This window comes from Poecile atricapillus, chromosome 23, assembly GCF_030490865.1.
Source record: "Poecile atricapillus isolate bPoeAtr1 chromosome 23, bPoeAtr1.hap1, whole genome shotgun sequence".
NCBI lineage: Eukaryota > Metazoa > Chordata > Aves > Passeriformes > Paridae > Poecile > Poecile atricapillus.
Window position 1 is genome coordinate 6017533 of NC_081271.1, and position 12963 is coordinate 6030495.

The following is a 12963-nucleotide window of genomic DNA, read 5'->3' on the forward strand; positions in this document are numbered from 1 at the left end:
AGCTTTTCTGTGGTGCCTGGCCCTTGGTGGGGGGAGCAGGGTCTCTTGGACACAAGCAGGGAGTGAAGGCTTGGTCATTCCTTGGAGAAAGGGTGCTGGGGGGCAGAGGGTGACCCAAGGAGTGTGGTGGACCAGTGGCACCAGCTTCCTGAAGAGAGCTTCCTGAAGATCCATATTTACTCCTTTCTCCTTGCAGCATCTCCCAGTCCTTCACCATGAAGGGCTCAGCAAGCCAGGATGATTTCAAATTCAAGGTTAGTTGGCCTTTTTGTGTGGCCTGGTCACAGAGACTGGGAGGGATGTTCAGTGATGCTTCAGGCCTCTACTCTGCAGTCTGAACCTTGGGGAACCAGGCTTGGCATAAGGTGGGATGGCTGCTCCCTGGATGGGCAGAACCAAGGTCTCCTGGTCCTGTCCTGAAGCACCAGAGGCTTGGGAAACACCCACCAGACCAGCCAGTACCTTCCAAATCTGAGTGGCACCGAGGATGTCCCGTGCAGGGCAGAGGTGGAGGGAAGCAGCCATTGCTCTGTACAGGCTGCTCAGGAGAGCTGGCTGAGATGGGCATCCAGTGGGATGTGGGGAAGCTGCTTTTTGGCCAGAGAGCACAAAGCCTTGCAGCCCAAAGTGCTGGCTGCTCGCCCCTCAGCCCTCTGCCCTGCTCTAGGGAGAGCCCAAGCTTTCGGGGCAGATGAAGGCAGTGTCAGCTGAGTGTCTGGGACCCACGCTGGACGTCTCCACCAAGAACATCACCAAGTCCTTGGCATCCCTCATGGAGATCAAAGAGGACAGGATTGGCTTCTCCATCCGAGACCCCTACTACAAGGAGAAGGTGTCACGCACCATCAGCCTGCCCACGCGAGGAAGCACCTTGTGAGCACGGGGCCACAGTGTCAGGGCACTGGGCAGCTCATGGGTCTGGGGGAAGCTGTGCCTGGCCTGTGGGGCTGCAGAGGGGGAGCCCAGTCCTGCATCTGTCCATGCAGTGGTGAATTTCCTCAGCAGGGCTTGGAGAGTGTGCAGGAGTATGTTGGTATCCTTTGCAGATGGAGAGGAGGATACTTCAGGAGCAGGGAAAGAAGGGGGGTGTGAGGGTCCCCAGCTCCCTGCTCTGGGTTGTCAGCCTTTTGGAAGGTGTCTTGGGTTGCCAAAAGCCTCTGCACTCGTGGGCTGCCTCAAGAGTGTGACTCCAGCCCAATCTCGTTTGCTCTTTGGGGGGAGGACACGGGTGTTTGCTGTGGAGGGGTGCAGGGGCAGACACCCACTCTGCTTTGTTCACTTGCTTCAGTCCCAGGCAGTCCCGGGGCTCGGACACTTCTCCTCTGACAAGGAGGAAATCCTATGACCGTGGGCAGCCCGCCAGGTGAGCTCGGGACAAACAGTGACACGGGCAGGGGAGGCTGCGTGGCCCAGAGCAGTGTGGAAGGGTTCTTCCTGGGCCCTGGTGTGCCAGTCAGGTGCCAGGTGAGCAGTTCCCAAGTCATGTGTCCCTCTGATCCTCTTGGCTCAGGCCTGCAGACATTGGCTTCACACCACCCTCGTCCCCACCCACCCGTCCGCGCAATGACCGCAACGTCTTCTCCCGTCTCACGAGCACCCAGAGCCCGGGATCTGCCTTGGACAAGTAAGTCCTGCTGGGGTGAGAGTGTCTGAGTGAGGGGACCCAGACCACGGTAGCACACGGCATGTACCAGGTCCTGTGGGGGTATTTAGGAACCCCAGGGCTTGGGTTGGCTCCAGCCAGTGTCCTGTCACCACTTTACCTCCTGCTCCTCCCTGTGATGGAGCTGCCATGCCAGCGCTGTGCTCCTGCCCACTGTGCCCCCCTGAGCCCACAGCCCTGGCCTCTGCCTACAGACAGGGTGCTGCCAGACTTGGACCCCTGGAAAGGCAAGGGAGCAGGATGGGAGGAGATGAGGGCTGAAAGGAAGCTGATGGACTGGCATCCACCCACAGATGCTGCTCCAGGCTCTCCTGGCTGCAGGGCTGGTGCTGCTCTGGGCTCGGGTGTTGCTAGCAGCGCTGGTGTTCCCTGATGGAGACCTGCTGTCTGATCCTCACGTGCCCTCCTGCTCTTCTGCTCTGCCCTGGTTCTCCATGTGTGCTTCTCCTTCTCCCTCCCTCCACTCCTCCTCTCTGTCCTACACTGCCTTGGATGCAATAACAATCTTCCACCTCTGACTCCACTGCTGCCTTCTCTAGTCTGGGTTTTCTCTCCCATAATCCTGCTAATTTTCTGCCCCTAGGTCTGATGACAGCGATTCCTCTGTCTCGGAGGTGCTGAGGTATAGACAACTTTCTATTTATTATCCCTTTCTCCGCTCCTCCTTCTCTCTGTCGGATGCCTGCTCTCCCTGTCCCTGCATGGTCAGCCTGCAGCTTGCTGCTCTACCCCCTCCCAGCCTGTGTGTCTGTCCCCTCCTGGCATGTCACCTCTGGTGCCTGATGCTGTCCCTCAGCTGCAAGTCCAAACTCTTCCTGCTTGGATTAGTCCTTGCTGCCTGGTGCTGGGCTCACCAGTGGGTGCTGCAGGTTTGGGTTGGCAGCATGTTCTCCTCTGTCTCTGATGGTTTCTCACCAGCATGAGGCCACCACGTCCCCCCCCTTCCCCAGCTCTCCAGCAGGAAGGTGAGGTGATGGGGAAAGGTGCTTGCTTTGTGCAAGCTTCTTCCAGGCACTTCTCTCAGGTTCAGCTTGTGTCTGGTGGTGCTTCCCTGGTGCTGAGTTGGAAAAGGTCAGTCTGTTCCCTAAAGAAATCGAGTCAGATTTTGGTGCAGCCTTGGAGTTAAGGTTCTTCTGGGCTTCTCTCCCTACCTGACCAGAGAGGTTTCCCAAAACAAGGGACACATTTCCCCCATCCTTTAGGAACATTGCAGCCTTTCTGTGCCTAAAGGGGGTTCTAACAAAGAGGGAGAGCAACTTTTTACATGGCCAAATAGTGACAGGACAAGGGGGAACAGTTCAAAACTGAAAGAGGAGAGATTTGGACTAGATGTTAGGAAGAAATTCTTCCCTGTGAGGATGGTGAGGCCCTGGCACAGGTTTTCCAGAGAAGCTGTGGGTGCCCCATCCCTGGAAGCGTCCAAGGCCAGGCTGAATGGGGCTTGGAGCAGCCTGGGATAGTGGAAGATGTCCCTGCCATGGCAGGGGCATGAAATGAGGTGGTGTCTAAGGTCCTTCCCAACCCAAACCATTCCATGATTCCGTGACCAGCAGTCCAGCACTCAGGTGTCCTCACTCTGCCTGTGCCCTGAGCTCCTGCAGCCCCATCACTGGGGAAGTGACAGCACACCAGTCTGAGCTGGCTCCCCCTGGGCAGTTTGTAGTCAGGCAGCCACTCAAAGTCCTTGGAAGATGCCTCACCCTGCAGGGCAGGGATTTCCCCTTGGGTTCAGTGTTGCTTTGAGACTGGTGGAAGCACTGGGGGTGAGGGGAAGGCTGTTGGCTTGGCATTGCTAAGTGAAGAGCTGAGGAACATCATGTGCATGTGATTTCCAAACCCAAATTAATGAGCTTGTGCTTGTCCTCACCACTAATGCAAACCTTGCCCTTCCCTAGCCCCATGCATCAGTCTCCCTGCCTGTAAGAAGACACCAGCACAAGTTAGGGTCTTGTGGCTGTGCTTGGTGGCCAGGCACAGTGGGTCACACATGGGAGGGTGAGGCTGGTGGTCCTCAGCACCCTGAGCATGTCTGAAGGGGAGGGATTGGCAGATGATGTGTCCCCCAGGACAGACAGTAGTGTCCCTTGGAAGCTGGACTGGCAGGGGAAGGTGCTCTCCTGCCCACAGCCAGCAGTGGGTGCAGGAACAGCCATTCCAACAGGGATGTGGGGTGCAGGTGCTGGTGCTGCCCTTTGTCACCCTTGTGATGTGTGTAAAGGAGCGAGGCCCTGGCTCCAAACGTCACCAGCCAAGGGGTGACAGCCTCCAAGGGACAGGGGTGCTGATACTGGTACTCCAAATCATTATCCCAGCAGAGCTTCAGCTTCAGGCTGGACAGGGCACAAAATGGACCTGAGGGCCAACGAGCTGAGTCTCCTGAACTGTCCTGTCTGTGCTGCTGAGGCACGAGATGTTTGTGGGGAGAGCAGAGGTCACTGGGCAGCCTCCCCCTTTCCCTGTCTTGTTGCTGGGGCAGAGGTTGGCAGGGGCTGCCCACGGGGAGATTCCTGGGGTTTCACAGAGACCTCAGACGTGCCACGTTCAGGTGGAGGAGCCTGTCTCACTGCTGGGCAGTGGAAGATGCTCGGTGTGAGACAGCTCATGTTCTTCCATGCCCTGGGACTGTGGGCACGGTGCCTCTCCAGCCCTGCACTGTACCTGTTCTCTCTCTCCTGTGAAGGGGCATCATCAACCCGGTGGGTGGCACCAAGAATGCCAGGACAGCCCCGCTGCAGTGTGTCTCAGTGGCAGAGGGACACACCAAGCCTGTGCTCTGCCTGGATGCCACCGATGAGCTGCTCTTCACTGGCTCCAAAGGTGGGTGATGGCCACAGGGGGCAGGGAGGATGCAGATGCTGTGGGAGCAGGTTGGCATTGGGAACATGGGAAGCGTTGGGCATTCCAGGGGTGGCCCCTTGTCCTTGAGCCCTGCCCTGCTCCTGTGCTGGGGCTGGCTGGCTCCTTTCCTCTGGCCCTGTGGCTGGGGGGAGATGCTCAGAAGGCATATGGTCCCCAGGCCACCGTGCCCTTGGAGGAGACACCCCCGACACTCCTGGGCATGTTCTTCCTCCCACAGACCGGAGCTGCAAAATGTGGAACCTGGTGACAGGCCAGGAAATCGCTTCTCTCAAGGGTCACCCCAACAATGTGGTTTCCATCAAGTACTGCAGCCACACGGGGCTGGTGTTCACCGTGTCCACGTCGTACATCAAAGTGTGGGACATCCGCGACTCGGCCCGCTGCATCCGCACCCTCACGTACGTGCAGCTTTGGGGGACCCAGGGCACTCTGGGCATCTCTGGCTTTGCAGAAACCATTTCCAGAACCTACAGGGGCTGAGGACATGGCCAGATACCAGCTCCTTTAGTGCCAGTTTGCAGTGCTGCTTCCTTAGGGAGGTTCAGGAACAGGAGGGAACTCGTGGGGGCCTCCTGCAGCAAAGACTCAGGGTCATAAAATCATAGAATATGCTGAGTTGGAAGGGACCCATCAGGATCATCAAGTCCACCTCCTTGCCCTGCACAGACACCCCAACAATCCCACCCAGTGTCTGGGAGCATTGTCCAAACAGTTCTTGAACTCAGACAGGCTCAGAGCTGTGCCCATTCCCTGGGGAGCCTGTTCAGTGTCCCAGCACCCTCTGGGGAAGAACCTTTTCCTGATATCCAGCCTAAATGTCTCCCAGCTCAGCTCCAGCCATTGCTGTGAGTCCTGTCACTTGTCATGAGAGGGAACAGATCAGTACCTGGCCCTCTGCTGCCCCTCATGAGGATGTTGAAGACCCCAGTGAGTCTCCCCTCAATCTCCTCTAGGCTGAACAAACTGAGTGACCTCAGCTGCCCCTCAGGAGGCTCCAGACCTTTCACCATTCTCATGGCCCTCTTCATGAGACTTCCCCTCCAGACCTTTCACCATTCTCATGGCCCTCTTTAGGATGCTCTCCAATGGCTTCATGTCCTTTTTATATTGTGATTCCCAAAACTGCACCAAGGAGCTGAGGTGAAGCTGCCCCAGTGCAGAGCAGGGCACTGCTGTGCCTGGTGTGTCCCAGGACATGGATGTCCCTCCTGGCTGGGAGGGCACTGCTGACTCCCATTCACCTTTCCTTTGACCAGGATCTCCAGATCCCTTCCCACAGCTGCTCTCCAGCCTCTGTTCCCTACTGTACACACACAACCAGGGTTGCTGTGCCCCAGGTACAGCACTTGCCCTTTTTTAAGGGCCAGGAGCTTTGAAGAGATTTTTCTCAGGAGAGCTGGCAGCTCCAGCAGGAGGGCACAGCCCCAAACAGCTTAGTGGCTGGGTAAGTCACAGGGTCTCCAGTGGGAAGCTTGGGTCTCTGTGAGGAGTTAGAGGACCAGAAAGGAGCGTGGAACAGACTGTAGCTGTGGCTGCCAGTCTGGAGGAGGACTCAAAGGTTAGAACAGTATGGTAGGTCAGAGTTACCCACTTGCTCTGGCACAGATCTCCTTTCTCCATCCAGCCTCAGCTCATCTGCCTTGGCCTGAGGGTGCTTCTGTCTTGGTCCAGAGGCCAAGTGCTTCCCTGTGCTGGATGCCAGCACCCACCAGCCCTTCCTGTGGGGAGCAGAGAGGAACGGGAGGGGAGCAGAGGGGCCCTCAGCTGAAAACCAGGGTGGGGTGCTCTGGTCATGCACAGACCCTGCATCCCTGGCTGCCTTTGCAGGCCAGGCCCTGGCCCATGGGACAAAGCTCTTGTTGGTGCCACTGTGGCCAGAAGGACAGGGGATACTTCCAGGGCCTTTCCTGACCCAGCTGTGCCAGCCTGGAGCCAGCAGCCCCCTGTGGCTCCTCAGTGGCTCTGCTCTCATCCTCCTGCTTTGAACTCTCCTTCCTTTAGGTCTTCTGGGCAGGTGATGTCTGGGGATGCGTGTGCTGGGACCACCACCCGCACCGTCACCAGCGTGCAGGGGGAGCACCAGATCAACCAGATCGCTCTCAACCCCTCGGGCACCGCGCTCTACGCCGCTGCCGGCAACTCCGTCCGCGTCTGGGAGCTGAGCAGGTCAGCGGGGATGGCCAGCACATCCTGGGGGTGCCAAGTGGGCACCAGCTGCCCAGAGCGGCCTGAAATGATCCCCCTGGGGAAAATGAAAGCCTTTTTCACAATGGAAGTTGCCTAGAATTAGGATTTTCAGGACTTTTTCCTGATCCCAGGGGTGATGAGCTGCGTGGGGTGGGGGGTTTGTGCTCTGGGCAGAGCTGAGCAGAAAGGAAAAGACAAGTGGGATGAGCAGGGCCCTGGTTTTGCCTTTTCCTCCTGCTTGCCCAGTGGGCACTGGGCTCTGAACCCTGTGTTACAGCCTGGGCTCTGCAGCCAGATGTTGGCACACTCCAAGGCTGTACAGCCAGATGCGGGCACACTCTGAGGCTGTGCAGCCAGATGTTGGCACACTCAGGCTGTGCAGCCAGATGTTGGCACACTCTGAGGCTGTACAGCCAGATGTTGTCACACTCCAGCTGTGCAGCCAGATGTTGGCACACTCTGAGGCTGTGCAGCCAGATGTGGGCACACTCAGGCTGTACAGCCAGATGTGGGCACACTCAGGCTGTACAGCCAGATGTGGGCACACTCCAAGGCTGTACAGTCAGATGTTGGCACACTCCAGCTGTGCAGCCAGATGTGGGCACACTCAGGCTGTGCAGCCAAATGTGGGCACACTCAGGCTGTGCAGCCAGATGTTGCACACTCCAAGGCTGCCTCCCTCCCCTGGAATCACAGGGAATGGGATCTCCCTGCCCACGCTGCCCCAAAGGGAACAGCCCCAGCTGGGGCACTCCAGGGCTGGGGGAGTCTCTGCAGGGGAGGCCCCTTTGGGTGAGCCTCTCACCCAGGAGGGGCTGACCTGTGCCCTTGCACGCAGGCTGCAGCCCGTGGGGAAGCTGAGTGGCCACATCGGGCCTGTGATGTGTCTCACAGTGAACCAGACGGCGAGCAACCACGACCTGGTGGTCACAGGCTCCAAAGATCACTACGTCAAGGTACTCTCCTCCTTGGGGAGCAGCACCCCGGGCCCTGTAGGGACATCCAGATGTTGGCAACCCCTCAGTCTTCTCTCCTCCTGAAAGCTGAGCCCAGGTTCTGTTTTCACCTCTGCATGTGAGGTTTTCACTTGTTTCCTCTTCCCAAATCTTGCCTTTTTGCTCGGCCTATAATGCACCTTTGGAGAAGAAGTTGCATTTCTCTCATGCATCAGACTCTCTGGCTAGGATTTGCATGTGAGGGCTGACCCAGATGAGCAGCTCACCCTGTTCTGCTCAATAATCTCCCCTGATAAAGATGCCTCCATCACAGCTCCAGCACAGCAGGAGCCCATCCCTTCCTTTCAGGTTTTAGAAGGTTGAATTAGGGCTGTCACCAGGGAAGTGAGGAAGGGTGGTGAGATGGTGAGTGAGACAGGATCCCACTCAGCTGTCAGCCTGGCTCTTGAGGAGTGTGAGGGCTCACCATGAGTAAAATGCAGCAGAGTGGTGCTGTCCCTGGTGGCAGATCTCTGCTTGTGGCAGGACCCAGAGCCCCAAAAAGCCTCCAGCAGCCAATGCTCAGTCCTGTTTCCAGCATCACTCCAGGTGCCCTGAGCCTAGAACACAGAGGGTGGTGGCCAAACTCCCCGGGAGAGGGCCAGCTCTGTCCCCAGTGCCATCTGTGGTGTGATGCCTGCTGCTCTTCCCCAGGTGTTTGAGATCACAGAGGGCATGGTGGGCAATATTGGCCCCACTCACAACTTCGAGCCCCCTCACTACGACGGCATTGAGTGCCTGGCCATCCAGGGAGATGTTCTCTTCAGCGGCTCCAGGGACAACGGCATAAAGAAGTGGGATCTGGAGCAGCAGGAACTTATCCAGGTCTGGAGGGGAGCAGAGCACAGGTCCTGCAGTGACACAGGGCAGGGGGGGGTTTGCTGCTGGGGCCTGGGGGGTTGTCCAGGAACAACAGTGTCCTGTGTAGAGCTCACCAAGGAGGGCACTCCCAGTCCTGGGCTGTGTGTGTGTGAGGATGAGCTGTGTCCCCATCATTCATCCAGCAGGGTGCTTGAGGTCCCCACTCTCCTTCAGACAGGCTGTGGCATCAGTGGCAGTGTGGGGGCTCATGTTCCACCCTGAATTCTGGGTTGTTGTCTCCTGCCCAAGGGGGTCCTAGCTGGGCATCCCCAGTTCCACGGTCCCGGGGTGTCAGTGAGGGCCCAGCCACCCAGGATGGGTGTGTGAGGCTGCCCGTGGTGCTGCAGCTGGGGTTGGCCGTGACCTCTGCTCTGTGCCTGTGCCTACAGCAAATCCCCAATGCCCACAAAGACTGGGTCTGTGCCCTGGCCTTCATCCCCGGGCGCCCCATGGTGCTGAGCGCCTGCCGAGGAGGCGTCATCAAGGTGTGGAACGTGGACACCTTCACCCCAGTCGGGGAGATCAAGGGGCACGACAGCCCCATCAACGCCATCTGCACCAACTCCAAGCACATCTTCACTGCCTCCAGGTGAGCCTTGGGCCTTCTGCCCCCATGGCCCCTGGGAAGGGGAGACCCCGGGTTTGAGCCGCCACCCCTGGGCCTGGGTGGGTGTGTGTGGGGAGCGGGGAGGGAATCGCAGCTTTTTAGTCCCTCCTTCGTCTCCTTTTGCCCCCTGTAGCCTGCCCATGGCAGGGCCTGCCCACTGCAGTGCCAAGAGCTGTCCCTGGCCATCCCCTGCCCACGCTCTGGTGATGCCCTGGGTTACTCCCCTCTCCCTCGGGGCTGGGCATTGTCTGCTGCTCTCGGGGAGCTCTTCAGCAGCAAGACTCTGATATCCTCTTTTCGACCCTGTCCCTTTTCTCCCTTCCTTTTTCTCTGTCTCTCTCTGCCTCTCCTTCTCCCCACCTCCCATCTGTGCCACAGCGACTGCCGGGTAAAGTTATGGAATTACGTGCCTGGGCTCACCCCTTGCCTTCCACGACGCGTCCTTGCCATAAAGGGCCGTGCTACTAGTCTGCCTTGACCCTCCTGCTCTTTGACTCTCTTGCTCATATGCTCTTCTTCCGTCTCTCCTTCCCTTTTCCCTCCATCTCTCCCTCCCTGTCCCTCTCACTGTTGCTTTTGCTCCTCTCTCTTTCCCCCCCCTCCTCTTTTTCTCTGGTCTGAGCTGCTTCTTCACGGTATGAAACTATTCTGAGTTTTTCCCCACTTGATAAGTCTTTGTTAGAATGGACTTGCCCCCTTGTCCCAGTCATACCCCTGCCTTGGTTTCACTTGCTTTTTGGTTTTTTTTTCCTCACCAAGCGCCCACATCTACTTTGGCAACTCTGTGGGAAGCCATGGCCTGCCCGTGCCTTTGCATGGATAGTGGGTTGGGAGTCAGCAGCCACCCCCAAATCAGCCCCAGGAGCAAAGCAGCTCCCTGGGAATCACTGCTGGGCCCTAGCTGGAGCTCATTCAAGGTGGGAAGGAGTCCTGGAGTGGGGTCAGCCCTGGAGGTCACCATTTCCCTTTGTCCCCAGCTGCTGCCAGTGGGGTGAGCTGGAGGCTGAGCCCCACTGGGCCTGCCTTCTCCCCAGAGTGCATCAGACAAGCTCCTGCCAGGGGAAAAGGGTCTGGAAGTTCGGGGGCTGCATGCTGCCGTGGTGGGGGACGGGGAGCGAGCGCCCCGGTGGTGCCCCTGGGGTCCTGCCCCGACCCCTGGGTCATGCTGTCCCTCTCACCTTTGTTCCTCAGCGACTTGACAGTGAAGCTCTGGAGTGGGAGGAGGTTGCCTGCGGGGTCAAACTAGGAACTGCAGAAAGACTGGAAGGCGTGGGGGCAGGGTGAAGGTCAGGGTGCCTCCCCCTGCTATCAGGACTTGGTCACCTGCAGGAGCTCAGCCCAGGACAGGGATTTCTTTGTGCCTGACCCAACGGGGTGGACAATGCTGCACCTGGTACTTTGAACACTGTCAGCTCCTGTGAGGAAGCAGCTCTGTGGGGCACCAGCAGCTCCACCTGCCCTCCAGCTGAGGTTTCTTGATGGTTCTCCAGTGAACGGGAAATGTTTCGTCTCTCCTCTCACCCATCCTGCTGTAAGGACTTGTGGGGGTCAGAGATCCCCGATTCCTTCTCAGAGACACCCAGTTCCCTCCTGCCACTGTGGGCTCACGTGGCCTCTGCCGTGCTGTGCTGCTCCTGGGCTGGTTCCTGCAGGAGTCTTTCTCCACTCCACGAGGACATTTGGTGTCTGCTGGCCAGGACCACAACACAGAGGGTGCTTCTCTGGAGCCATTACTTGTGAGACACCTCTGCTGTGGGGACCACAGAGGGATTTCCTGGTACTCCTAGCCTTCCCTGTCCTCTGTGGACCTGTCCCCCATGGTTAGAGGGGTGCACCTCTAAGCTCCTTTGCCATGTTCCCTCTCGTGAGGCACAGCAAGCCTGGGAAGATCTCCATCGGGCAACTTCCAGACAGACCTGCTGCAGTTCCCTTTGACATTCTCCAAACCCCAGAAACTCAACTGCCCCATGGCTCTGGGCTCTTCCCCACATGCCCTGCCTGCTCTGGACATCGTGACCCCCATCAGGGGTTTGTGGTGGGTTCCAGCAGCGAGTTAACCTCCTTGAGACGGAGAAATGAACCAAGAATGGAGGTTACAGGGCAAAAACAGCCAAGGCTGGATTTGTCACCCCACTGCTGTGGCTCTGTCCTTCCCTGAGGTTCTGCCCCCGGACCTCTGCCTGGACTGGAGCCTGCCCAGGTTGGGCCTGCTGGCCTGCATGGATCCCAGGATGGAGAGGACCCAGCAGGAGCAGAGGGGGCAGGGGCTGCACACCTGACCTCGCACAAGCCCCCTGATTCCCCCTGTGCTCGAAGGACAATCCTGCAGTGGGTGATCTTGCACAATCTCATCTCCTTGAGGGTCTGGGGGCTCCACCCAGGAGTGTTTCCCCAAGGATGAACATTCTCTAGGCTCTTTCCTGTCTCTCCTGTTCAAGGGGGGCCGGTAAGGCCCTGGTCTCACACTGGAGCTTCCCTCCATCTCTCCTGTGGCCCACTGGACCATCCCCTGCTCTGTCCTGCCCTGGGCCACCCAGGGCTCTTGTGGGATGGCCAAGGAGACCCCAGGAGCGTGTTCTTGCCTCACACGCTCTCCTCTTTGTCACAGAAGAAGCAGCACTTGAACTCAAATTTAAGGATTTCTCCATGTGATCCCACCAGCACTGAACTGGGATCTTGGAGGCCAGGGGCTCCAGGACCTGCCCCATAAAGCACAGACCATTTCCCCTCTGCTCTCCAACCACGGTGATACCTTGACAAGCCCCAGGCCATCTGCCACCAGCCCTTGTTCAAAGTATTCTGGCTGGAGTGAGGGGATTCCTCTGCATCATGAAAGAAGGAGTATCTTTATTGATTTGGTGGGGGAGGGGGATGCCTTTTTTGGGAAAATTCCATCCTGCTGGCTTGCCTTGTTGGAGGGTAAATGGTACGTGTGTGTGTGTGTGTGTGTGTGTGTGTGTGTGTGTGTGTGTGTGTGTGTGTGTGTGTGTGTAACCCTGGCCAGGACAGTCTCTGGTCCCCTGGGAATGTGGCTGAGCCCTGGTGACTGTGTTGAGACACCCATCCTGTGTGACCTGTGGAACTGAGGCTACAGAGACCCTTCACCACCCAGTAGCACACAGATAGGGGGGTCTGGAGGAGGTGTCTCCCCCCAAGCCTGTCTTGGAGGGGGTTTCTGCACTCGTTGCTCAGCTGGTTTATCCTTTGTGTGGCTGGAGGGGCTGTGTGTGTGTGTGGGGTGTCTCTGGCAGAGTCTGGCTGTGAGTGGTGTTGTGTGTGTGTCTCTGTCTGCTCTGAGATCTCCAGTGCCTGCCCTGGAGCCTTCATTGCTCCCTGCTGCCGTGGGGGAAGGGTCACACCTGCCTTCCTTGTGCCACCAACACCTTGCTGTGTGCAGGCTGCAAGTGCCTGCTTGGTGTTCAGGGCTGAGTGAGCAGTCCTGGATGATGCTGAGCCTCTCTTGCTGCTGTATCCAGCAGTGCTTTGAGGGGCTTCAAGGCTCTCCCAGCCCATGGAGGGAGAGAGCTGATGCTGAGGCATTGGTGTCCTGAGGCAGGGGGGGTTGAAGTGAGAGCTGTCCTGATTTAGGAATAGTATTCTCCAATTTAGTGCTCCCACTGAAACTGTGCACCCATCCCCATCCCCAGCAGGGTGCAGAGGGGAATTGCAGGCACAAAAGATGAGGAGAGTTAAGAGCAATTTTCTGGAAGCAGCCCTGAGATAGAAAACAGTAAAACAGCAAAAATATTAATAACAAAAGTATAAAAAAGAGAGAATGATTCACATACAGA

General features: G+C 57.8%; 1 protein-coding gene across 1 annotated transcript in view; it reads left to right on the forward strand.

Moving 5' to 3' along the window:
• KIF21B (kinesin family member 21B) overlaps window positions 1-11221 on the forward strand; it is a 38955-nt gene extending 27734 nt beyond the window's left edge. Inside the window, exons 24-34 of the mRNA XM_058855822.1 lie at window positions 197-254; window positions 668-873; window positions 1289-1363; window positions 1511-1624; window positions 4344-4480; window positions 4740-4920; window positions 6524-6688; window positions 7548-7665; window positions 8359-8529; window positions 8955-9154; window positions 10364-11221. Of these exons, the coding sequence (XP_058711805.1) occupies window positions 197-254; window positions 668-873; window positions 1289-1363; window positions 1511-1624; window positions 4344-4480; window positions 4740-4920; window positions 6524-6688; window positions 7548-7665; window positions 8359-8529; window positions 8955-9154; window positions 10364-10418 (1480 nt within the window). The 3' untranslated portion in view covers window positions 10419-11221. The remainder of the gene's footprint in view (window positions 1-196; window positions 255-667; window positions 874-1288; window positions 1364-1510; window positions 1625-4343; window positions 4481-4739; window positions 4921-6523; window positions 6689-7547; window positions 7666-8358; window positions 8530-8954; window positions 9155-10363) is intronic.
• The last annotated feature ends 1742 nt before the right edge of the window (window positions 11222-12963 follow it).